Source organism: Marmota monax, unplaced genomic scaffold, assembly GCF_021218885.2.
Source record: "Marmota monax isolate L192 unplaced genomic scaffold, Marmota_monax_Labrador192_F-V1.1 WCK01_AAM20220418_F8-fsc00220, whole genome shotgun sequence".
Classification (NCBI taxonomy): domain Eukaryota; kingdom Metazoa; phylum Chordata; class Mammalia; order Rodentia; family Sciuridae; genus Marmota; species Marmota monax.
This window is the reverse complement of record NW_026693909.1, coordinates 816,226-841,427: the sequence shown is the minus strand read 5'-3', so window position 1 is coordinate 841,427 and position 25,202 is coordinate 816,226. Positions and strand designations below refer to the sequence as shown.

The 25,202-nt window shown below is 53.6% G+C and overlaps 1 protein-coding gene across 6 annotated transcripts in view; it reads right to left on the bottom strand.

The window, feature by feature from the left end:
- The window catches only part of Ccdc57 (coiled-coil domain containing 57), an 88,335-nt gene that overhangs the window by 41,418 nt on the left and 21,715 nt on the right, over positions 1-25,202 (bottom strand). For all 6 annotated transcript variants that reach the window (XM_046463219.2, XM_046463220.2, XM_046463218.2 and 3 more), the window contains exons 9-15: positions 24,651-24,813; positions 24,098-24,226; positions 10,817-11,033; positions 9,963-10,241; positions 7,679-7,788; positions 5,751-5,927; positions 1,400-1,589 (exon numbers count right to left, since the gene is read on the bottom strand). In XM_046463219.2, the coding sequence (XP_046319175.1) occupies positions 1,400-1,589; positions 5,751-5,927; positions 7,679-7,788; positions 9,963-10,241; positions 10,817-11,033; positions 24,098-24,226; positions 24,651-24,813 (1,265 nt within the window). The remainder of the gene's footprint in view (positions 1-1,399; positions 1,590-5,750; positions 5,928-7,678; positions 7,789-9,962; positions 10,242-10,816; positions 11,034-24,097; positions 24,227-24,650; positions 24,814-25,202) is intronic.

Genomic DNA, 25,202 nt, shown 5'->3' with positions numbered 1-25,202 from the left:
CTCTTTCAGGGGCTGGGCTCTCAGGACAAAGCCACTGCGATAATGACTTTCAAACACCCCAAAGGGGAAGGCTAACCTGGTCTCAGAACAACGGGGCTGATTACAGGTGAGACGCTTGCCTGGCCTCCTGTCTGGTGTCTCACCTCCCAAGTGTGCTCTGGGTGTGGAAGTGTGAACGCCCCTCTGCTCCACTCAGACTTCCTCAAGGAGCCAAGGCTCCCTGGAGCTCTGCGGCCCTGCGCCCGGGGCTACTTCTCCTTCCCCCTCTGCCAGGTTTCTTCAGAAGCCACAGAAGGACATGCTAAAACCACAACTGTCACCCTGCAGCCAGCCCCAGGCAGAGGCTGGAGGACGAGGCACAGCACCCTGACCCCTTTCCCTTAGATGGTGACCCGTCTTCCTACCTTCCTTCTTCTCTTCCTCCCATTGTGGTGCTGGAGACGGAACCCAGGGCCTCAGGGACACTAGGCAAGTTCTCTGCCACTCGGCTGCGCCCCAGCCCGATGGCGCCATCTGAAGAGCTCTCCAACTGGGGCAGGCGAAGTGCTACTCCTGCTAGACCCTTTACCGTGCTTGCGGCTCCCAGGTTTTGGGGGGGGGCGATTTGTATTGGGGATTGAACCCGGGGCACTTCACCACTGAGCCACGTCCCCAGCCCTTTATATTATTCTAAGGCTGGGCATCGCTAAGTTGTTGAGGCTGGCTGAGAACTTGGGATCCTCCTGCCTTGGCCTCCTGAATTGCAAGGCACCATGCCCCACTGCTCCCAGCTGTTAAGGGCACACAGACTGGAGTTTCATGTCTGCAGCAGGTTTATGTCAACCCAGTCCCGGCCCCAGCTGCTGGTAGTGTGCAGGCAATGGATAGAAGGCATGGCCAGATGGTGGACGCTCCAGAGCTCGCCTTTGGGGCCACCACAGATGCTTAAAGCTTGACAATTGTCATCTTGCAGAAATGCGCACGAGGGCAGTGGGCAGGTGAGTGAGGAGGCTGCAGTGGGCGCTGCGCTGCACCCCTCTCTGCAGCCCTTGAGGACAGTGGTGAGCCCGCACAGGGCGAGACTCCCACTCAGGCCGGGAGACCCTGGACTGGGACCCTGCTTCTCCCGGCCCTCTGGCCCTCTGGCCCTCTGCGGCAGCCGGCCTTGTGCCACAAATCCGTGTCAGAGTCCTGTAGTCCCAGCCTCCCCGGCCTTCACCTCCATCGGGGATCTGCTGCTGGGCCATCCTGAGAGGCGGGGTCCTGCCTGGCCAGAGGCATCTAACCGCTCCACTCTGTGGTCCTCTCCCTCCCCGCGAGGCCCAGGCCAGGCCCCCTGCTGACCCCAGGCTCCCGACAGGTGTGCAGGGAGTCGTCCTGGCAGTCCTCGCCCTGGCCAGTCCTGTTCCCAGGGACTCACCTTTGGGGTGTCCCTGCTCTGCCCGGAGCCGGTTCCCCATCTCCATGAGCTGCTCCTTCTCCAGGCGGAGGCGCAGGATCTTCTTAGCTGCTGCCTTCAGTTTCCTCTGCAGGTGGGGCACGGATAAGGCCTGTGGGGGCTGTGCCCCCAGCTGGTCCTTCGTCCCCACGGGCCTCTCATCTGCAAGGCCCTGTAAATAAAACCCACACGCAGACACCCTGTAAGACCCCAGACCACAGGGCCCTGCATGGTGGAGGACGAGGGGCCAGGTGCAGATGGCCCTCCCAGTTTGGGCACTGCTGCCTGCCTGGCTGGTGGCCGCTCCCTGCGCTCAGCCTGGCCTGTGATGCCTCCTCTCCAGGCGGCGGCCTGCCCAGGTCTCTAGTCCTTTCTCTGCTGGCCACAGGCCTTGGCAACCCCCAACTCAGAGTCTCTGAGAGTTCCTCCCCCACAGCCCTGCAGGGCGTTGGCCCTTGTGTCCTTGAGAGGGGACAATGAGAATTCATACACCCAACCGGCACAGTGGCTCCCCCAGGGCAAGCCCCCAGACCCAAGAGGACTGCACCCTGTGTGGGCGCTGCTTCTCCATCTGTAACAAGGACTGCAGACTCCTCCCTCGGCCTGCGAATGTCCAGTGGGCAACTAAAAGCCCCCCACTGATCTGTCTCCTTTGCTGAGTCACCTCAGGTTCCAGCCTCTAGAGTCTGCCTCCTGCATGAAGGCGGCTGCAGGCTGGCGGGCCTGTTCTCAGGGCTGGGACGAGCCCGGGCCTGCACACGCTGGCGAGCGCTCTGCTGCGGAGCCACACTCCCAGTCCTTTCATTTTAATTTACTTATTTTTTAAATATTTTGTTTTAGTTGTAGCTGAACACAATACCTTTATTTTATTTTAATGTGGCACTGAGGATCAAACTCAGCGCCTCACATGTGCTAGGTGAGCACTCTACTGCTGAGCCACAACCCCAGTCCTCATTTTTATTTTTGGGACAGGGTCTCATTAAGTTGCCAGGCTAACCTTGAACTTGAGATCTTCCTGCCTCCGCCTCCAGAGTTCTGTGAATATGGGGGCCCACTGCACCTGGCTTCAGACATCTAGAGTCTGAGGGAAAATTTGCCCTCCAGATGCAGGCCCCTTGACCCAGAGATGACGTCCACGCGACCCAGCAGCCTGGTGGTGCCCTGGCCCTTCAACTGTCATAAGTGCACAGAGAGAGGAATGGCCGCAGCCTTGTCCCTGTTCCAGGCTCAACACTGACCTAGGAGATGTAGAGTGGACCTCCCTGGGTCAGTTGCTGGTAAAACTCTATCTGCTATGTTTATTTTGACCAGGTTTGGTGGCACACATCCATGATCCTGACAGCTTGGGAGGCTGCGGCAGGAGGACTGCAAATCCAAAATCAGTCCCAGCAATCAAGTGAGGCCCTAAGCAACTTAGCAAGACCCTGTCTGTAAACACACAAACAAACAAGGGGTGTAGTTCAGTGTTTAAGCAATCCTGGGTTCAATCCCTGCTGAGGGGAAAAAGAAAAAAATTATTTTGATGACTCTGTGAAGTCTTTCCCCAACATAAAGATCACACAACCTGAGACGTATTCAGGGGGACTTTTTTTTAAACAGGTGCAGTGGCAGTCCCACCCCTGTACTCACCCCAGGGTGGGGATACTGCCCTGCCTGGGTACTGGCGTCAGCATCTTGGGAGGAAATGGAAGGGTCTGCCCCACTGAGACGACTCAATGACCTCCACCAGACACTGACCAAGCAGTCCTGGGGAGGCTGCCGAGTGCGGGCTCCAGGCCCCAGGAAGCACCAGCAGGCAGACCAGCAGGCCCTTCCCCCAGGGGCCAGCTGTGGCAGGGCCTTCAAGCCGGCTGCTTACCAGAGCCTCCAGGTGGCCAACACTGCCCCCCAGTGGACCCAGGGACAGACCCTGGAGCTGCCCTGGACACGGGAACAGGGTGGGACAGCCTGTGGCAGGAAGCAAGCCGACTTGAGTCCTAGGGGGGACAAGTGTGGCCAGCTTGAGACCCCTCGTGCCGCGGCTGGCGGGAACCTGCCTTGGAGAGAGGAGCCGCAAGGACAGCTCCCCGCCTGGGGGCAGGTGGCGGCTGTGTGCTGCCCTAACCCTGACCCCAACCCTAACTCTCCACGTGAGCCCCCCCCAGCACTCTGAGAGCACACGGAGCCCTCCCACCACCTCACGCGGCCCCTGCTCTCTGACAGGGACGGGGACGCGTGACTCCACCCGGTGTTCCCACCAGGCCCTTCCCAGCTTGATTCTCCTGTGGGACCCAGAACACTCGCAGCGTTGGAGGGCTGGCCCCTGGTGACACTGACACCTGGAGTGCAGGCCATCCCTCCCTGGGTGCCCAGGACACCTTGCGCCTAGGCTCCGCTGTGAGCCCAGGGCCTCCTGCCTGAGGTGGGAGGTGTTGTGTGCTGACCCTGGGGAGGCCCTGAGGCCTCTCCACTGGAGACGCGTCCTGTCCCTGGCCTCCAGACGCGGTGACGGGATTCCCAGTGGGCTTGGCCTCCCTCTGGTTCACCCGGCTGCGTGGTCCTTCACGTTTGCTGGCGACGTTCTGATTTGAGGTGCCAGCTCCTCTCTCATGACGCACCTGTTCGCCTGCCCCGTGTGGCCCGGTGACTGCCTGCTGGTTCAGTGAACTGTAGTCTGTCCTGTCATTATGGGGCCAGATGTGGCAGGAAGCCCCTTATGGAGGGTGCCGTGGCCCCCTGCCTCAGTCTGTGCTGGGTGCCAGGGGGCACTGTCCCTGCAGCCTTGGTCCTGGGAGCAGGGGCCCCTCCCACTGCTCCTCTGCCTGTTGGAGGTGACTCCAGCCCTGTGTGGCGCCCAGGAACTGCCTCCCTGCCTCCCCTCTCCTGGCATCGGGAGCCTGGCACCCAGGTGTGCTGTGGGCAGCGAGCAGCATCTGTGGGGGTGCTGGTCACCGTGCTTCCTAAGCCTTTCGTTGTCACACAGGGTCTGCCTGCACGGCTATGTACACGACTCTGAGGCCACCTGCCCTGGAAGAGCGGGGCAGGGCCTTCCAGCCCGCTGCTACCATGGATTAGTACCTTGGCTCTCAGTTCAGCTTCTGCATGTGCTTTCTGCCCCTCTGCGCTGGGCAAACAGGAAGGAGGAGCAGGTATAAAGGCGGCTAAGGCCTGGCTGCAGGCGCTGTCCTGGGAGGGGCCGTGGCAGGCTGGGGCAAAGGCCCGAAGTGCCCGGCGGCTGGGGGTCAACCCGGTGTTGCTGCACTGTGGAGGCAGGGATGCCAGGCAGGGCTGGGCCCTGGGTGCTGGGCCCTGGGTGGTCTGCTGCTCAGCCCTGCTGGGCTTCTCCGGGCCATTCCTAGGCGGCCCTCTCGGGTCCCTGGTGCTAAGGGGACACCTCCACTGTCTTCACCTCCTCTGCTTCTACCAGAAGACTCTGAGTACCTTCCAGACACTACTTCATGTCCCTAAAACCTTCTGTTGATTGACAGGTCACCTTTGATAACCACAGGCCATCCAGGTCACTAAAGATGACCACAAGTCACCACAACAGTCGCAGCAGATAAGTGACCAGATTTTTGGGGGGCAGTACTGGGGACTGAACGCAGGGATCTCTACAACTGAGCAATATCCCCAGCCTTGAAATTTTTTTTTTTTTTTTTTAATTTTGAGACAGGGTCTTGCTAAATTGTCCAGGGTTACCCCAAACTCACAATCCTCCTGCCCAGCCTTCCAAGTAGCTGGGATTACAGGTGTGTGTCATCGTGCCTGGCCACTGAAGGTCACCAGTCATGGCAGGTCACTGTGGGGCAGCACTGCAGGTTACTGGCAGGGCCTGAGGACACCTGAGGAGGCTGGACTGTCTGACTGTCCCCACTAGTCCCTCAGAGCTTTAGGTAAGAAAAAAGGGCCTGCCTGTCACTGCTCAGCCAGAGTCAGGACCCGAGGTCCTCTGTAAGGTGACCCATCACAGGCTGGGCAGGCACTTGGTGCAAAGGCCTGACCGCCACCCAGGCTCTGCATGCTGTGCTGCGTGCCGCAGAGGCCTCCTCCCATGGGCAGGCCGAGCCAGTCCACACAACGTGCGCCTCTCAGCAGACAGCCCAGGCCTGTCAGAGGACGCGGGCAGCTCTCTGTGGGAGGCGGTGTGGGCTGTGCCGCGGTGGCACTGCAGCTAGTCAGAGAGGACCAGAGGCAGGAGCAAGGTCACAGAGGGAGGCGGAGGAGGAGAAGGTGGAAGGACAGAGGCAGCCTGCACGGCCGAGCAGCGAGGTGGCCGAGCGCCCGCAGGGCAGGGCCCTTGGCAGCAGTGCGGCAGGAGCGCGGGGCAGCTTGTGGGAGGCCGGAAGGGACCCACCTCTCTCCTGAGCTGCTCCCTGCCTAGAGGCTGCTCTCCTTCCCGCTGGGCGCTCCCAAGATGCTTCTCCAGCTCAGCCACCTGCTGCTGCAGCTCCTGCACCTCCACATGCACCTGGCCCACCTCCCGGGGAAGCTCGAGGTGCAGGGTGTCCGGCTCCAGGGGCTTCTGCTGCACCTAGAAGGCCATTTCACAAAGCAATGTGAGGAACAAGGCAGGGGGTGCCGGGGCTGGAGAAGGACAGGAAGAAGGACCCTCAGAGGCACCTGGGGAAAGTGGGGACCGTCATGTAAGTTAAATAAGCCCATCCCCCAAAACCAAAGGCCGGGGGCTCTCCTGCTGTGTGGCTGTGACCCACAGTAAGTGGGTGGGAAGAACCGAAGTTCACTGGACTAGACAAGGGGGAAGGAAGAGAAGGCAGGGGAGGGGAATGGGAAGACAGTGGGGTGAACTGGACATGGCTCCCTGCGACTCCACACAACCACAGAATGGGAAGCCATAGCCCACGTGTGTGAGATACGTCAAAATACACTCTGCGCTCACGGACAACTAAAAAGAGCCAACAAAAAAACGTTTTTAAAAAGGCAGCAGGGGAGCAGAGAGGAGCGAGGAGTCTCTCTGCAGGCGGACATGACCACCAGCGCACCTGCCCTGGGCTGGCCCCGGTGCTGCTGGGGAGAGTCTGTGTGGTGACGCACTGGAACCTCCTCCCAATCCCAGCCCCAGGGAGAAGCAAACACCTGTACAACACTGCGAGCAGCTGAGAGCAGTGGGCCTCCCCCAGCAGTCAGTCAAAGCAGCAGAGGTAGGCGGGAGGTTCAAATGAAGTCACAGGCCACAGCAAGAGCTGCAGGTGACACAGGCTGGCGGGACCTCCTGGACCTGATCAAAACTAAACCGTTTCTGCTTTGGACACCATGAAAGGTGAAAAGACAGAATGGGGGAGATGCAGCAGATCGTGTGTCTGAGGGGGACTCTGACCTCTCGACAGTGAAGACGAATAACCCAGTTAATAACAGCCACGGATCTAAACAGACATTTCTCCACTGAAGGTGTACAAATGGCCAGGGACCCCACGAAGAGGTGGTCAGCATCATCATCACCAGGAAAATGTGAGTGACCACCTCACTAGACGCCACTTCACACCCACCAGGTGACTGGAGTGAAAAGACAGAAAGCAGCCGCACTGCTGGGCTGGACTGTGCGGGGGCAAGGCTGGGGGTCCTGCAAGTGCTGAGCACGGAGCTGCCCCGGACCCCACAGCTCCACTCAGGCATACCCCAGCCCCAAATGCTCGTCCCCAGAGAAGCCCACACGCGACCAACATGGCAGCACTACTCAGGCCTCTGCTGAGAAGAGGTGGACAGGAGGTGACGCACCACACCACGAGTGGACGCAGTCGGGGAGGAAGGAGGCGCTGGCCTGTGCCTCGGGCAGGCGGCCTTGAGGACCCTGTGGTGAGTGTGCAAAGCAGGACCGCAGTGCCCTCACCCAGGGCCACCCCACACAGGGCCCGCGCGTCCCTCTGGCCGCACTGCTGAGACCTCTTCCCCCCTCTCCCGGCTCTTCCTTTTCTTTTTGGCACTGGTATGGAGTCCAGGGCTGCTGTGCCACTGAGCTCTGTCCTCAGACCTTTTCATTTTTTATTTTGAGATAGGGTCTCGCTAGGTGGCTGAGGCTGGCCTAGAACTGCGATCCTCCTGCCTCAGCCTCCCCAGTTGCTGGGATCACAGGCCTGTGCCACCGCACCTGGGCACCTTCCACAGCCACACACGAGATAAGCCACTGCTGCTCACCCCAGCCCTTTGCTGAGAAGCAAACAGGCACAGAAAGGGCAAGTGGACTTCCAGGGTCAGCAGGCCTGCACCCCTGAATGGCTCTCTCGTAGGAAGAGCTGCACTGCCGTGCCCATCAAAGGACCACCTCACCTTCTTTCCGAGACGCGTCACCAGCAAGTTCAAGAGATGCACTCTGTCTCTGAGCTTCCGGAGTGCCAGTGCCAATCCAGTGGATGTGTGACCATCTGTGACAGATTCTCCTGCAGAGAATAGCAACTTCTGTGAGGCTCAGATCTGGAAAATCAAGAACGCCATCTCTCACGAGCCCCAGGACCAGGGGGAGCCAGGGAGGCTGCTGAGTGGACTCGGGGAGAGGAGGCCCTTCCCTGAAGTGAGGGGTGTGAGCCCCTGCAAGGAGCAGAAGAGTCCTCACGTAAAGGGCAGGAGCCTCTGCAGGACAGACACACCTCACCACGTAGCGGCTGAGAGGCCAGCGGCCGCTGCTTCTCCTAGACGGAGGAATGTTCATTTGGGAATTAAGCAAAAAGATGCCCCTGTGACACATGGTCCAAGAAATGACGTAGGAGTGGTGGCACAGGCCAAGGCAGGAGGACACAAGTTGGAGGCAAAAGAAAAAATGATAAAGGAAGGACAGGGGCTGCCCGTGGCAGGACGCCCCGGACAACCAAGGGCAAATCCAGCCGGCCACACTCGGAAGGAGGGACCCTGAGCACCAGGCCTCTCTAGAGCCGTCCAGGCGGCAGGCTGTGTGAGGAGGTGAGCGGGGCCGCCGGCCCACCACTGGGCATGACGAACAGCGGGGCCAGGACACGAGCAGCCCCTACTGAGGGCTGTCCCTGGGAAGGGGCGGCGGGCACCCAGGAGGACTCCCGGGAGTCCCTGTCCTTTCTTCTCCCTCTACTCCTGGCTCAGGTGTCAGAGGAGCCCGCACCCCAGAAACACCGATGAGCAAGAACAAGAGGCTCAAGGGAAGCCAGCTCCCAGAGCCCCAGGACCAGGGGGAGCCCCAGGACCAGGGGGAGCCCCAGAACTGCAGGAGCCCCAGGACCAGGGAGCCCCAGGACCAGGGGGAGCCCCAGGATCAGGGGGAGCCCCAGAACTGCAGGAGCCCCAGGACCAGGGGGAGCCCCAGGACCAGGGGGAGCCCCAGGATCAGGGGGAGCCCCAGGACCAGGGGGAGCCCCAGGATCAGGGGGAGCCCCAGAACTGCAGGAGCCCCAGGACCAGGGAGCCCCAGGACCAGGGAGAGCCCCAGGACCAGGGAGCCCCAGGACCAGGGAGCCCCAGGACCAGGGGGAGCCCCAGGACCAGGGGGAGCCCCAGAACTGCAGGAGCCCCAGGACCAGGGAGCCCCAGGACCAGGGAGCCCCAGGACCAGGGGGAGCCCCAGGATCAGGGGGAGCCCCAGGATCAGGGGGAACCCCAGGACCAGGGGGAGCCCCAGGATCAGGGGGAGCCCCAGAACTGCAGGAGCCCCAGGACCAGGGGGAGCCCCAGAACTGCAGGAGCCCCAGGACCAGGGGGAGCCCCAGGACCAGGGGGAGCCCCAGGATCAGGGGGAGCCCCAGGACCAGGGGGAGCCCCAGGATCAGGGGGAGCCCCAGAACTGCAGGAGCCCCAGGACCAGGGAGCTCCAGGACCAGGGAGCCCCAGGACCAGGGGGAGCCCCAGGACCAGGGGGAGCCCCAGAACTGCAGGAGCCCCAGGACCAGGGAGCCCCAGGACCAGGGAGCCCCAGGACCAGGGGGAGCCCCAGGATCAGGGGGAGCCCCAGGATCAGGGGGAACCCCAGGACCAGGGGAGCCCCAGGACCAGGGAGCCCCAGGACCAGGGGGAGCCCCAGGACCACGGGAGCCCCGGGACCAGGGGGAGCCCCAGGACCAGCAGGAGCCACCTGCCCTCTTCCGCTCCTACCAGTTGGCTGTGTCCTGCCCTGCACCAGGGACAGCACCCTTCTGGGGAGAGGATATGGGTTTCCACCAAGGAGGCCAGCTAGAACCAAGATAGCAACCGGCCAAGTCCCTCATCCAGTAAGCACTGCCCAGGACTGGGGCAGCCCTCTGAGGCCCCAGCTGGTGGCAGGGTCTGTTAAGGCCAACTGTGGTTTCTTCACAGTGGCAGCCCTGCAAGTGGGCGAGCTCTCCTGGAGGGCTGAGGCGCTGTGGTCAGCACAAAGACCTTGCGAAACAGCTGGCTGTGTGGACTACACAGGAAGCAAAAGGAGCCGGGCGGGAGCATGTGCACCACACAACGCCAAGTTGAGAAGGGTAAGGGGTCAGCGGCAGCGAGCAGGGGCAAGGCTCCTGGATCTGGACCCCCACGGTTGCACCTGCATTTGGAAGACTTCCCGTGGGGGTCATTTTCACTTCATTGGGGCAGACAGTCTGTGACACAGCCACCCAGGGACCCTCACCAGTCTCTGTGAAGGTGGGGGCACTGGGGTGCAGGTCGGGGGGCCCCAGCAGGCTGGCCAGCTCTCCTTCCAGAGCGCTAGGGTGCAGCTTGGCGTCCCCCGAGGATTTCTCTGGAGGCCCTGGCGAGCTGGCCAGCTCTCCTTCCAGGGTGCTGGGGTGCAGCTTGGCGTCCCCCGAGGATGTCTCCAGAGGCCCCGGCGAGCTGGCCAGCTCTCCTTCCAGGGCGCTGAGCTTGTGCTTCAAGTTCTGCACTTCTGCTGCCAAGGCCAGAACGTAACCTGCCCAAAACACCAGCAAACGTCCTCTGCTCCCTCCTGCCCACTAGGGCCTTCTCTCCCCTCCTCCCCCAGAGTGCACGTGGAGAGACCCGCCCAGCCTCCACGTCCTCTGAGCAGGGATCAGAGACGGGGACAGATTCTACCGGCCTTTTCCCACAGGCCTCTGTGACAACAGGAAACAGTCCCTACCTCAGGCACTGGTCACACAGCTGCTCTGGTGCCCACTATGAGCCCGGCCCGGGAGGGGCCACCATCTCAGCCCCACCACAGGGTACTTCTCGGGAGCAGGGCCCTGCCAGGTGGCTCCCACTGCCAGCTACTCGGGACGGCACAGCGTCCTGCCTGGCCCAGCCTGTTCCAGCTTCTAAGTGCATCAGGCATGCACCCTGTACATTTCCCTCCCCTTCACCAAGAAAAAGACTTAAACACAAAGCTCAGGACCGTCTCTTGGGGGAACAGCAGCCTTCCAGCTTTGGAATGATTTGTTGAAGGGCACGTAAACTTAAACAAGACTCGGACACGAACCATCCAAGGCGACCCAGTGGGCAAGTCTAACCCTCCCCACCTCCACTCACGAGGAGGGGCCGTGTCCCCCGCAGCCTCAGCCTCGGGCAGGTGTGTGCATGCGTTCTCTCCCGACTGTGCAGAAGGAAGAGTCTCCCCACTCAGCGCCTCCATTTCCCTCCTCATCTGAGCGACAGCATTCCGCAAGCTCGTGTTCTGGTCTTGCAGCCGCTGGATTTCACTGGATGGAAAAGCCGAACTGATTTCCCCTCTGTGCTGCCTTGGGAACTGTCAAACACACACAAGAGAAAAGTGGGGCGCGGCGACTGCACTGGGACCCAGAGGCTCATGAGGCCAAGGCAGGAGGAACACAAGTTCAAGGGTAGCCTGGGCACCTTGGAAAGACCCTGTCTCAAAATAAAGAACTAAAAGGGCTTGTGGAGCACCCCTGGGTTGAACTCCCAGCATCACAAAGCAACAAACAAAAACAGAAAGAAAAAAACCAAATTAAATAAAATTTTAAAAAGGGCTGGGGATAGCTGGGTGGAGTGGCACACACCTGTAATCCCAGTAACTCAGGAGGCTGAGCAGGAGGACCCCAAGTTCAAGGCCAGCTCGGGCAATTTAGCAAAACCCTGTCTCAAGATAAAAACTAGTAACTGGAATCATTCCTTCTCTTTGCTTCCCAGAACAGGGTTTCACTGTTTCTCCTAATTTCTTTCCCTTCTTGCATTACCTGCCCCTGTCTCAAATCACCCCCAAATGTTCTTCTTTTTCATCTTAGTTTGTATTTTTTTTTCTCTCTTCCGCCTTTGAATTCCTATGTAGTTAAATAGTATTTTGTAATCTTTAATAATCAATTTCTCGATCTATTCAAAAACGTTGCTCCAGTTTTATGCTTGGATTGGAGGAAGTCCAGGGAACACCCTCAGTACCTCTCCCCCTGAGGTTAGCTAGTATCTGGCTCCTCCCTGAAGTGACTGCAGTTGGTCTGGGTCAGCAGCAGAGGCACATGCTCAGTGGGAGTGTCACATTCACACAGCCTGGGCTCCTAAGAAGGGGGTCACTAGTGTCCCCTCCCCTAAGAAGAGGTAATCGTCCCCACAGACGGGAAGACACACAAACAAGGGAATGGGCCACCCGAGAGAGCTCACAACACTTCAACCGCTGTGTCCATAAGCACCACCGTGGAGGAAGTTCTGGTAGAATGTTCTATAAGCTAAAAGAAGATTAAGAAATGAAACTAGAGAGAAAATGCAGGAAATGAAAGAACATTTCTTTTTCAAAGAGATTCTGAAAAAGAACCAGAGAAATACTGGAAATGAGAGATTCAATAAAACAAATTTAAAATTCAGTTGGAAGCATCACCCATAGATTAGACCACGCTGAAAACAGACTCTCAGGGCTGGGGCTACAGCTCAGCGGCAGAGCACTTCCCTAGCAGGTGTGAGGCCCTGGGTTCCATTCTCAGCACCACAAATAAATAAATAAATAAATAAATAAATAAATAAAAGTAAAGGTTCATCGACAACTAAAAAATAATCTGAAAAAAAATAACTAAAGAAAAAAGAAAGAAAACAGGGGCTGGGATGGGGCTCAGGCGGTAGCGCACTCCCTGGCAGGCGGGCGGCCCGGGTTCAACCCTCGGCACCACGTACAGACAGAGATGCTGTGTCCGCCGAGAACTAAAAATAAATATTAAAAAAAATTCTCTCTCTCTCTCCCCCCCCCTCCTCTTTCTTAAGAAAAAAAAAAAAAAAGAAAGAAAACAGATTCTCAGATTCTCAGACCTCAAAGACAAAGAATATAAACTTGATAATTAGGTCAACAAGTAAAGAAAAGATGTTAGGAAATCACGACTAGAATAGTCAAAGAAATATGGGATAACTTAAGAGGCCAAATATAAGAATCACTGGTGTAGAAGAAGGCACTTGATTAAAACCAAAGGAATGCACAATTTTTTTTTCCTCGAGCTTCTTCTCTTTTATTTAAGTTTTTTTTTTTTTTTGTTTTATTAGTTGTTCAAAACATTACAAAGCTCATGACATATCATACATTTTATTCAAGTGGGTTATGAACTCCCATTTTTACCCCAAATACAAATTGATGCACAAATTTTTTAATGAAATAATATCAGAAAAATCTCCAACCCTTATAACAATGAAAATCCAAATATAGGAGGCATTTAGAACCCAAATAGATAAGATCAAAAAAGATCCTCTCCAACACACATTATAATGACGGTACCTAAACAGAACGAGGGTAGAATTCTAAGTCGCAGGAGAAAAATGAAGGTCACATTTACAGATAAGCCAATTAAACTTGCTGTTGTTCTCTCAGCCAGACTGTAAAAGCCAGAAGTGCTTGGACTCACGTGCACCAAGCCCTGATAAATCACAGGTGCAGACAAGACTGCAGTATCCATCGAAGCTACCCTTCAGAACTCAAGTTGAAATAAAAATCTTCCGTGACAAGCAGAAACTAGAAAGAAATTCATGACCACTAAGCCTGCACTACAGAACGAGCTCAATGAAGAATCTCATACAGATGAAATAAACACCAGAGCCAGTGAATGCATGAGTCCCACTGGAATAATATCAATCAGGGGAGAATCCTCTCTTAATTAAGCATTAGAAATAAGTTGAAACGGCAGGAAATAAAAATCATCTCTCTATAGTAACACAGAATGTAAATGGTCTAAACTAAAAGACATAGATTGGCACACAGGATTAAAAAACAAGACCCGACCATGTGTTGTTGACAGAGACTCACCTTTCAGGCAAAAACATCCATAGGCCAAATGTGAAGAAGAGAAAAAGATATGTACCATGCAAATGGAGACTGAAAGCAAGCAGAGATGACTACTCTTATCTCAGACAAGGTAGACCAAGAAACAAAGGCCACCCATACTGGGCAAGGCATCATCCAACCGCAGGATACGACGACTGCAGATGTCTGCACCACGACTGTCAGTGTATCTGCACACAAGAGTCACACAGACCACAACCGGACAACACTGGGCGAGTCCAGCAACGCTCTTACCAGTAGATAGGTGATCCAGACATGAACTAACCAAGGCTCTCAGGAATGAAAATATCATTAATCAAGTGAAACTAACAGGCATCTATGGAATATTTCATCCATCAACAACCAAATTTACTTTCTTCCCACTAACAAGGAATTTTCTCTAAAATAAACCATATTTTAGGGCACAAAGCAAGTCTAAGAAAATATTAAAAAATAGAGATAATTTCTTACATCCTATCAGCTCATAATAGGATAAAATTAGAAATCAATAACAAGATAAAAAACAGAAACCATTTTTCAAAAACTTTTTTTAGTTGTAGATGGACACAATATCTTTGTTTTTATTTATTTATTTTTATGTGGTGCTGAGGATCCAGCCCAGGGCCTCACACATGCAAGGCAGGTGCTCTGGGCTACAACCCCAGCCCAAACAGACACCATTTTAACATGTGGAGATTGAATAATATGCTTTCCAATGAGGAATGGGTCCTGTAAGAAATCAAAGGAGAAATTTAAAAAATTCTCAGAAACAAGTGAGAACAGAGACATAATGTATCAAAATCTCTGAAACCCCATGAAGGCAGTTAAAGAGGAAAATTTACAGCATTGAGTTCCTACATACAAAAAGAAAAGCCCCCAAGAGCTGGGCGGGGCTCAGGGGCAGAGCACTCGCCTGGCAGGTGTGAGGCACTGGGTTTGATTCTCAGCACCGCATATAAATGAATGAACAAAATAAAGGCCCAGCAATGTCTAAAAAATATTAAAAAAAAAGAAAGATCCCAAATAAATACTCTCAAAGTCCCCAAAAAAGCAAGAACCAACTAATTCTAAAATCTGTAGAAGACAGAAAATAACTAAGATCAGAGTTGAAATTAATGAAACTGGGATAAAATAAATAAAATAAAAAGGGGGCTGGGGATGTGGCTCAAGCGGTAGCGCGCTCGCCTGGCATGCGGGCAGCCCGGGTTCGACCCTCGGCACCACATACAGACAAAGATGCTGTGTCCGCCGAAAACTAAAAAATAAATATTTTTAAAAAATTAAAAAATAAAATACAATAAAAAGGATCAGTGCAATGAAGAGTTGGTTCTTTGAAAAGATATATTAAGTTAATAAACTTTTTAAAAATTTTTTTGTGGTGCTGGGGATTGAACCCAGGGCCTGTGTATGTGAGGCCAGCCCTCTGCCAACTGAGCTGTGTCCCAGCCCAAGATGATGAACCTTTACCCAAACCGAACAAAGGAAAGACAAAGAAGAGCCATTTGTGATCAATGTGTCAAAATACATTCTGCTGTCAGGTAGAACTAATTAGAGCAAATTAAAAAAATAAGACCTAAATCAACAAAATCAGAGATGAAAGAGGCTATATCACCACAGACACTTCTGAAATCCAGAGGGTCGTGAGGAAAGCTCAAACTCCAATAAATGGGAGAATCTAAACAAATCATGGACGATTTTCTAGACACACATTATCTGTCCAAATTGAACCAGGAAGATATAGAAAACCTAAACTGAACAATACCAAGCAATACCATTGACATAGTAATTAAAAGCCTTCTAACAATGAAAAGCCCCAAACCAGATGGATTCTCAGTGGAATTCTACTCAGTCTTTAAAGAACTAACCTCAAATTATTCTATGAAATAGAAAGGGAGGGAACACTCCCAAATGCATTCCATAAAGCCAATATCACCCTGGAACCAAAACCAGACAAAGACACATATCAAAGAAAGAAAACTCCAGACTGCCCTCCCTGATAAACAGAGGCAAAAATCCTCAATGACATACTAGGAAACAGCGCTGCGGCTGCGCTCAGTGGGAGAGCATTTGCCTCACTCATGTGAGGCACTGGGTTCAATCCTCAGCACCACAGAAAATAGGTGAATAAGAGCATCCTGCTCATCTACAACTAAAGCAAAATATTTAAAAAATATTAGCAAACTACATTCAAGCACATATTAAAAAAAAAAAAAAACAGTATACCATGAACAAGCAGATTTCATCCCGGGGATTGGCTCAACATATGAAAGTCAGTAAGTGTGATTCACCACACAAATAGAAATAAAAATAAAAACATGATTATCTCAATAGATGCAGAAAACACATTCAACAAAATGTAGCATCTTTCATATTAAAAAAACACCAGAGACGCTAGGGACAGAAGCAACATCATAGTGAGAGGGGAAAACTGAAAGTGTTTCCTCTAAAATCAGGAACAGGACAAGGATGTCCACTCTTGCCACTCGTATTCAATACAGTTCTTGAAACTCTGGCCAGAGCAATCAGGCAAGAAAAGGAAATTAAAGGGATTTCACAAGTAGGAAAAGAAGTTAAATTATGTATTTGCTGATGACATGATCCTATATGAGAAGATAAACCAAACCAAACACAACTAACTCTACTAGAAGACTTCTAGAGCTGATGAACAAGTTCAGCCAAGTAGCAGGACAAAAGACCAACACGCAACCATTTGACCCAGCTATCCCACCCTTAGTTTATTCCCAAAGGACCTAAAAACAGCATTCTACAGGGATACAGCCACTTCAATGTTTATAGCAGCACAATTAATAGTAGCTAAATTGTGTAACCAACCCAGATGCCCTTCAGTAGATGAATGGGTAGGGAAACTGTGGTGTATATACACAATGGAATATTACTCAGCATTAAAAGAGAATAAAATCATGGCATTTGCAGGTAAATGGATGGAGATGGAGAGTATAATGTTAAGTGAAGTTGACCAATCCCCAAAAAACCAAAGGCTGAATGCTTTCTTTGATGTGAGGATTCTGACTCATAATGGCGATGTGGGGAGAGCATGGGAGGAATGGACGAACTCTAGATTGGGCAAAGGGGAGGGAGGGGAGGGGAGGGGAGGGGGCAAGAGGGTAGGAAAGACGGTGGAATGAGTCAGACATCTTACCCTAAGTACATATATGAAGACACGAATGGTGTGACTTGAGAAGTTGAACTCTATATGTGTGATATGAAATGAATTGTATTCTGCTGTCCTATGTAACAAATTAGAATAAATAAATAACTTAATTTTAAAAAGCTATTTTAAAAAGACTTGATGTATGGTGATTGAAAAAAAATGAAGTTTAGTTGCAGGAACTCTGAGATCACCACCTGAGGACGAGACACGGCCCACGCTGGAAGCAGGACACATGGCTTGATTGGTGTAATTTTAGTAAAAGTAAATGCAGACTTAAATCAACACCCATAAATCAGTCCCTTTTCTATACTCCAATAATGAACCTGCTGAGAAATAAATAAGAAACCTATCCTGCTCACAATGACCTCACAATAAAATAAAGTGCTTGGGAATGAACCTAACTGAGGTCAAAGGTCTTTACAACAAGAACTGTGCAACACTGAAGAGAGAAGCGAAGAAGGTCCCAGAAGACAGAAAGAGGCAGAGTCCACACTGTTAAAACGGCCACACCACTAAAGTGTCACGCAGACGCAATGCAGTCCCCAACAAAGTACCAGTGACATTTTTCACAGAAATAGAAAAAATAGTCCTGAAATTCACACGGAAGACTAAAAGACTGAGAATAGCCTGTCAGGGACTAGAAGGAAATTCTCCTTCAAAGATTAGCCTGACAGCCCCCTGGGAGACATCCTGCCTGGGAGGCATCCTGCAGCTACTTATCTCACCTGAGACATCCTGCGGCCACCTATCTTCCTGAAACCTATCTTCCTGAAACATCCTGCGGTTATCTCACCTTGTGCAGACATCCAGCAACTGCCGATAAGAGAGCTTCCCCATCCCCAGCATATAAATACCCCTGTGTGAACAATAAAAGTTGGCAGCTTGATCAGAACTCCTGTCTTGCTGTCATCCTTCTGTGTCTCTTGTCCCTTCATTCCTCCCCATCTAGGTTCACTGCCCACGTTGATGTGTCCTGCCGGACGGGACAATAGCCAAAGCAATACTGAGCAAGAGAGCAGTGTGGGGCACCAACACCTGCAGCAGACAATTCACAGGCAGTAAGCACAGCATGGCATTGGCCTGAAACCAGAGGAACGGGCAGAGACGATCCACCGAGTGTCCGGTACTTAGGCATCTGATATACACATACACACATGTGTACCTGGTACACAGCCAACTGATGCTTGGTAAAGGCGCCAAAAACATGTTGGAGAGCCAGGCCCAGTGGAGAATGCGGCTTGGCAGGAGGATCACGAGTTCAAAGCCAGCCTCAGTAACTTAGCGAGGTGCTAAGTAACTGAGGGAGACCCTGTCTCTAAATAAAATACAAAAAAAAAAGAGCTGGGGATGTGGCTCAGTGGTGCCCCCGAGTTCAATCCCTGGTATAAAAAACAACAACAACAACAACAAAAAAAAAAAAATAGAAAAATATGTCGGAGAAAAGAGATGGTCTTTTTAATGAATTGTGCTTGGAAAACTGGATATACATACATAGAAAATGAAACTAGATGCCTAAACTAGATGCACAAACATCAACTCAAAGTGGATCAAAGGCTTAGGAATTAGATCAAAAGCTTTGCAACAGTTAGAAGAACACAGAGGGTCAACACTCTGACATCTTGGCACAGGTACTGACTTCCTTAATAAAACCCCTAAAACTCAAGAAATAAAACCAAGAACCAGTCAGTGGGATGACAACAAATTAAAGAGCCTTTGCACAGCAAAATAAATGATTAAGACCATGAAGAGAGGGCTGGGGATGTGGCTCAAGCGGCAGCGCGCTCGCCTGGCATGCGTGCGGCCCGGGTTCCATCCTCAGCACCACATACAAACAAAGATGTTATGTCAGCCGAGAACTAAAAAATAAATATTAAAAAAAAAAAGACCATGAAGAGAAAGACTAGGGAATGGGGCCCACTCCTCTGACGGGGCATTAATATCCAGAACACATAAAGAACTCAAAAGACTCAACAACAACAACAAAATACACCCATCAATGAATAGACTAAAGAACTAAAGAGACATTTCTCAAAAGAAGAAATACAAATTGGCCAACAAATATATTAAAAAATATTTAACATTCCTAGCAATCAGGGAAATGCAAACTGAAACTACATTGAGATTTCATCTCATGCCAGTCAGAATGGCAGCCATCAAGAATACAGATAAGTAGGGCTGGGGCTGGGGCTGGGGCTCAGTGGTAGAGCGCTCACTTTGCATGTGTGAGACCCTGGGTTCGATCCTCAGCACCACATAAAAATAAATAAGTGGGGCTGGGGATGTGGCTCAAGCAGTAGCGCACTCGCCTGGCATGCGTGCGGCCCGGGTTCGATCCTCAGCACCACATACAAACAAAGATGTTGTGTCCGCCGAAAACTAAAGGAAATAAATATTAAAAAATTCTCTCTCTCTCTCTCTCTTTAAAAAATAAATAAATAAATAAGTGAAATAAAGGTATTATGTCCAACCACAATTAAAAAAAAATTTTAAAAAAGAATACAAATGATAATAAATGTTGGCCAGGCAGAGGGCACACACCTGAATCCTAGTGACTTGGGACGCTAAGCAGGAGGATCACAAGTTCAAGGCCAGCCTTGGCAACTTTGTGAGGCCCTAAGCAACCTAACGAGACCCTGTTTCAAAATAAAAAATAAATTTAGGGCTGGGGTTGTAGCTTAGTGGTGTAGCGCTTGCCTCATACAGATGAGGCCCTGGGTTTAATCCTCAGTACCAAATAAAAATAAATAAATGGAATAAAGGTATTGTGTTCATCTACAACTAAAAAATTTGTAAAAAAGAAATTTTAAAAAGGCTGAGGATTTATCTCAGTGTTAAGCACCCCTGCATTCAATCTCTGGTACCAAATAATAAATAAATAAATATGCTGGCAAGGGTGTAGGGGAAAAGGCACAATGATATGTTGTTGGTGAGACTGCAAATTTGTACACCTTTGGAAAGCAATACGGAAAATCCTCAAAAGACTAGGAATGGAACCACCAGCTAATCCACTCCTTGATATTATCCAAAAGAACCAAAATCAGCATTCAGCAACATTACAGGCATATCAATGTTTAGAGCAGCACAATTCATAATAGTCAGGTTAGGGAACCAGCCCAGGCGCTAGCTCATCAAGAGGTGGGTGGATGAGGAGAACGTGCCGTGCCGTATAGACACACGGCGGCCTACTCGGTGGTGTAGAGTGGTGAACTAGTGGCATTGCTGGTAAAGGGGTGGAGCGGAGGGCCAGGTGAGACTAGCAGACTCCGACGTCACAGGTGGGATGTCTTCTCTAACACGGGGAAGCTAGAGAGAGGTAAGGGAGTGAAAAGGGACCCCATGGAAACAGGGAGGCTGTGCAGTAGAGACGGGGAGCAGAGGGGCAGAGCCCTGGCCTCAACAGGCACCAGCGCGCCCACATTGACCCCGGCTCGCACAGCCGTCATGCACCAAGGAAACATCCACATCATAAGGTAAAAAGTGAATGAGAACTAAAAAGGGTCGGGGACACAGCTCGGGGCAAGAGTGTCCCCGGCTCAGGCCCCAGTACTGGGGGTAGCTCTGGGGTAAAGCACTCCCTAGCATGCACGAGGGAGCGAGGGAGCGTCGTGGGTGTGATCCCAGGCAGGGAGGCAGGGAGGCAGGGGGGGAAGGGGCGGGGAAAGAAATAGTCTCCCACTCCCTGTGTCCTTCCTGCCCCTGCTGGCCCTCCACCTCTCCTCCAGGCTGTGAGGGCCCTTCCCAAACTGAGAATTTGAAAGCACTAGAATTTGTGCAGTGTTCAGGGGGTTGGGTCCCTTGGGCAGTCGAGTGTGGGAGCCGAGGGCTGAGGGGCGGGAGTCAGTGCTCAGTGGGCCAGAGCTCCAGTGGGGACCGGGAAGACAAGACAGGGAAGTCCCGGCGATGGCTGGCAGAGTCCGCAGGACCACTGTGAAGCTGCGCTCTAAGAATGGCAAAGACGGTGGATTTTCAGCACAATGAACAATTCTCTGGATGAAGTGGAGTAAAGAGCAGATTTGAAAGCGCGGGGAAAAATCTACTATAAATGCATATTAGTAGAAAGTATCCAAAATTAAGTTGGAGGGAAAGAAATCAAAAAGAAAAAAGGTGAGCAGAGCTTCAGAGGCCTGTGGGGTGACATGAAGCAGCCTGAGACAGAAAGACCCACAAGAACCAGGGAGCTCAGAACACGCATCTCAAAACAGGGTCACAACGGTCCCCAATCTGCCAGGTGCAGTGGCAAAGTGGCCTGTGATTCTAGCTACTTGGGAGGCTAAGACAGGAGGAAAACAGGTTTGGGGCCAGCAACTTAGCAAGACCCTGTTTTAAAGTTAAAAAAAAAACAAACAAACTTTTTTCAGGCTAAAAGTGCATGTTTCAATATTTTCAAAATTTACAAATCACTATCTCTCAGAAGCTACAGAAAATTGAAAGGCACAAACTCCTTTGAAAATAATATAATTTCACTGCTGTCACCACAGTGTCCCCCAGAAATAGGACTGAAGTAAACACTTAAAAAGGGTGGGGAATAGCCAGGCACGATGGTACACCCTGTGCTCCCAGCAGTGTGGAGGCTGAGGCAGAGGATCAGACCAGCCTGGGAACTTAGGAGGATCTATGCCGAGTCGGCTGGGGTGCAGCAGGACCTTCGCTGCCCGACCAACCCCTCTGCCTCTCTGAGCTGCTGAGTTATCTGATTCCAGGACCACTGGTCTGACACACAACCTCCTGCCGTGGAAATCAGCACTGCCCCCATCAGCAGTGGTGATGTCCTTGGCACCCATGACTCTGCATGGCCAGCTCCAGGGGACCAGGCCCACTGACCTAGATTGCTAGCCATGCCCACCGACCCTCGCCTCTGTACCTTCCCTGTGTGGCCTTAAAGCTGGCACCCAGAGAACAGCCTCAGACCTGCCTTCCCAGTGGGACACACTGAGAACAGACTCCTGCCTCCTTCCCCAGCCCCTTCTGCCTAGTTCTCCTTTGTGCGAATGGCTGGGCCTCATCTGTTGGGACCTCCCAGGTCCCTAGCTGTGGCCAGGACTCTAGTAACAGGATACCTATTCTGGTCTCAGGCTGGTGGCATCCTCTCCCTCTGGGAGCGTTCGTGAACCTCTGAACCAGAAGCACCCTACCGCGGTCCACCCTGGGCTGTAAGTAAAGGTGGACAGCACCCCATCGTGAAGCGCTGCGTTGGAAGCCGGTGTCAGGCAGGCCGAAAGGCAGCCCGTGCAGCAGACGTCCTGGCCGCCTGGCTGCCTGCCTCCCCACTCTCCTGCCTGCCGCACACAGGCAGCACCTGCTGCTCCGCGGGGGTTGCCTCTGCACTGGCCTCAGAGAAGCCTCCAGAACCCAACTCCATGCCCCCTGCTCCCCGACCTCCTCAGCACCTGGCGGCAGCCACTGCTCCCGCGCTGCTGTCTGTCGGAGCAGGCTTCTGTCGTCACCTCATGCAGTGCTGTCAGCCAGGAGCTGCCACGGCCTCTCCCCACTGCACCCTGGCCCTGAAGCCAGGCTCCATCAGAGCTGGACAGTCTGCAGAGGGCCTCTGGGCACCGTCTGTCTCCAGGGCAGCTCGGGCTCAGTGGGAGCTTCCACGCTGCAGCCGCGGGGTCTCAGCTGGGCCTGGGTCCGAGACGAAGGGTGTTTCACAGGTGTGACGTGACTGTTTCTGATCCCAGCCCACTTCCAGGTCTCGCTTTTTCACTAAGACCAAGCCAGAGACAGACCCCGACCAGGCACCGGCGTCTCCTTCTGGTGGCCAGCCAGGGGCGGGAGAACACTGACAAAAACGAAAGCCTCCGTTTCCTCCCCGGGGCAGTGAGGCGCAGGCTGCTGCTGCTGCCAGCCCCCAGGCACTGTGTGGCGAGAGGAAGATGCCCCCTCGTCTGCCCCTGGTCACCCTGGAAGGGGCCTGAGCCTGGCCATGGTGTCTGACTCTACCCCTGGGGCTCGCTGCCCACGGCGTGTGTCCAACATGCTCTCCTGGGACTCTGACTGAGTGTGGGGACAGCATCTGCCCACAGGGGAGGGAAGAGGCCCTGGCGGCCAGCCTGGCCCTGCCTTCTGCTGCTGAGCTCCCATGCACCTCGCTGCCCACAGCAGGGCCACAGGCGAGCACCCAGCACCAGGAGCCGAGAGGCCGGAGCCGGCCCAGGGCTGCCCTGCCAGGAGGACGGCCTGCTACCAAGAGCTCGAGGAAGAGCCACGCTGGAGTGCAAGGCTCCTGCCTGCCCTCAGCCTCCCTGGCTGACCGTGGGCAGCAGGGGAGGGAAGACCTAGGAGGCAGGTCTAGGCCCCACCCAGAAAGGTCCCCCGAAGCACTCAGTCCTCTGCTACCTCAGGCAACAGGGGGAGTGGCTGTCCCTCAAGGGACATTAGTGGCCTCAACATGTTCTAAGAAGGGTCATGCTAAGTGCAGCCTCACCCTCCAGTGGATGCAGGTGAAGGTGGCTTCTGAGCCTTGTTCCCAAACCAGATCCCTGACCCCTGCCTGGGGACCCTGCCCCTGCCCCTGCCTGGGGACACAGATTGCCCGAGCAGGATGAAGCAGGCTGACAGATGTGTGTCACTGACCACAGTGGCACAGGCTTGGTGCTCAACAAGTATTGACCACTATTGTCCCTGCCAATCAACACCAGGAGCTTCAAGGACAACACGGCATGAAATGACCCGCTATGTGGTATGAGGAAAAGACTGGGATGATAATTCTGCATCAACATCCTCTGTCCAGTCATATTTGGGATTTTGTTCTTTTTCAGCACTGGGGACGGAACCCAGGGTTCTCCTCAAGCTAAGCCTACGCCTGTGACCTATCCCTGGGCTACACCTCCAGCCTCAAGTTGCATTTGAATTCGGGGCTTTTAGTGCTTTCAAATGCTAAAGCACTAAAAGCCCCCATCTGTGATCCCAGTGACCAGGAGGCTAAGGCAGGAGGCTGGCAAGTTCAAGGCCAGCCTCAGTAACCTGTCTTAAGTAATTCTGTCTTAAAGTTTAAATAGAGGGGGAGGGGGCTGGGGGTGTCACTCAGCGGTAGAGCTCCCCTGGGTTAAATGTCCAGCACCAAAAAAAAACAAAAAGGCAAAGACACAAAGAAGATTCTGAAGAGCGCTGAGCAGTGTAGGTACCTATTCTAACTCTTTTTTTTCAGTGCTGGGAATCGACCCCAGCGGCTCCTACATGCCAGGCAAGTGCTCTGTTTAGTTTTTGAGATGGGTCTGGCTAAATTGCAGAGGAGCTTGCAATCCTCCTGCCTCAGCCACCCGCTGGCTCCACTTGAACTCTCCAAAGTCCCACACTCAGGCTTGTTTGACAGCCAGTCACTGAAGGGACAGGACTGAAAGGCCCACTATTCGCGGTACCTGCTGAGCAGGAAGCTGGGAGGAAGTGTGCTCACCTCCTGCACAGGGAGGAGTCCCTGTGCCTGCAGCGCCTCCACAGCCTGGTCCCGCTCCAGGGTCACGGCCCTCAGCACCGCCTCCTGCTCACGCAGGGCCCGCTCAGTCTCCTGGAGTTTGGCAGTGACCTGGGAAGACATCCCTGGTGGAGACGGGCAGCACTGGCCACAGTTCCTGAGACCAGCCTCCGCTTTCCACTTAAGAGGCAAATGGCAGGTGCAGGTGAGAAAAGTCCTGAGGGCCGGTGCCACCTGGCACTCAGAACTCACGGCCATGTCTGCGGAGGCAGGCAGCGGACTTCCACCTTCCAGGCCTGGCCACCAGGGTGCCCTCGCCAGGAGGGCAGCCCACAGGAGGCAGGACCAGTCCCACCCTGTACCAGTGCACACCGCAACGCGATGACCCGCTGCAGGGGCTGCAGGGGCTGCAGGGGCGGCAGGGCACGGTCATAGCTGCTCAGTGAGGCCTCTGCCAGGCACTGCCCGTGCTCCCGGCCCTCCTCCTCCAGAAGCCCCTCCTGGGGAAGCCTGCGCCCCGCAGCACCACACACACCTGATCTCTGGCCTCCAGCAGGCCCTGGGTCAAGGCCTCAGACCTCTGGATCTGTTCCCTCTCGATGCTGTCGCAGCGGCGCTGCCAGTCCAGGTTCAGCTGCACCTGCTCGCGCCCCAGGTTCCTCTCCCTTTCCACTGCCAGGGACAGTTCCTGCTTGTACCTGTGGCACATCCAAACGCCCACATTAGCGTGGCTTGAGGTTCCTTCCACATGAAGAGCAGAGGTGGGGTGCCTCCTGTAGGGCTCCACTGCACCCGCCACGGGCTTCAAGACTCGGAGGAGAAACGGCATCTGCAGATGGCCAACAACATGTCTGCAGATGGCAGATGGGCAGATGTCAAAGATCACCCAACACTGAGAAAACCCAACGCCGCGAAGGGTGGTCACACTCAGGAGACAAGTTCCAGGTATACAGGAAGAGAAGGGGTGACCCTAACAGACAAAAAGCTGCGCTGTCCGGACCCTGTGAGGGCAGCAGGCGAGCAGCAGCAGGACCGAGCCCCAGCTGCCGCCAGCGCGGCAGAGCAGAGACAGGCCTGTGTGGCACGA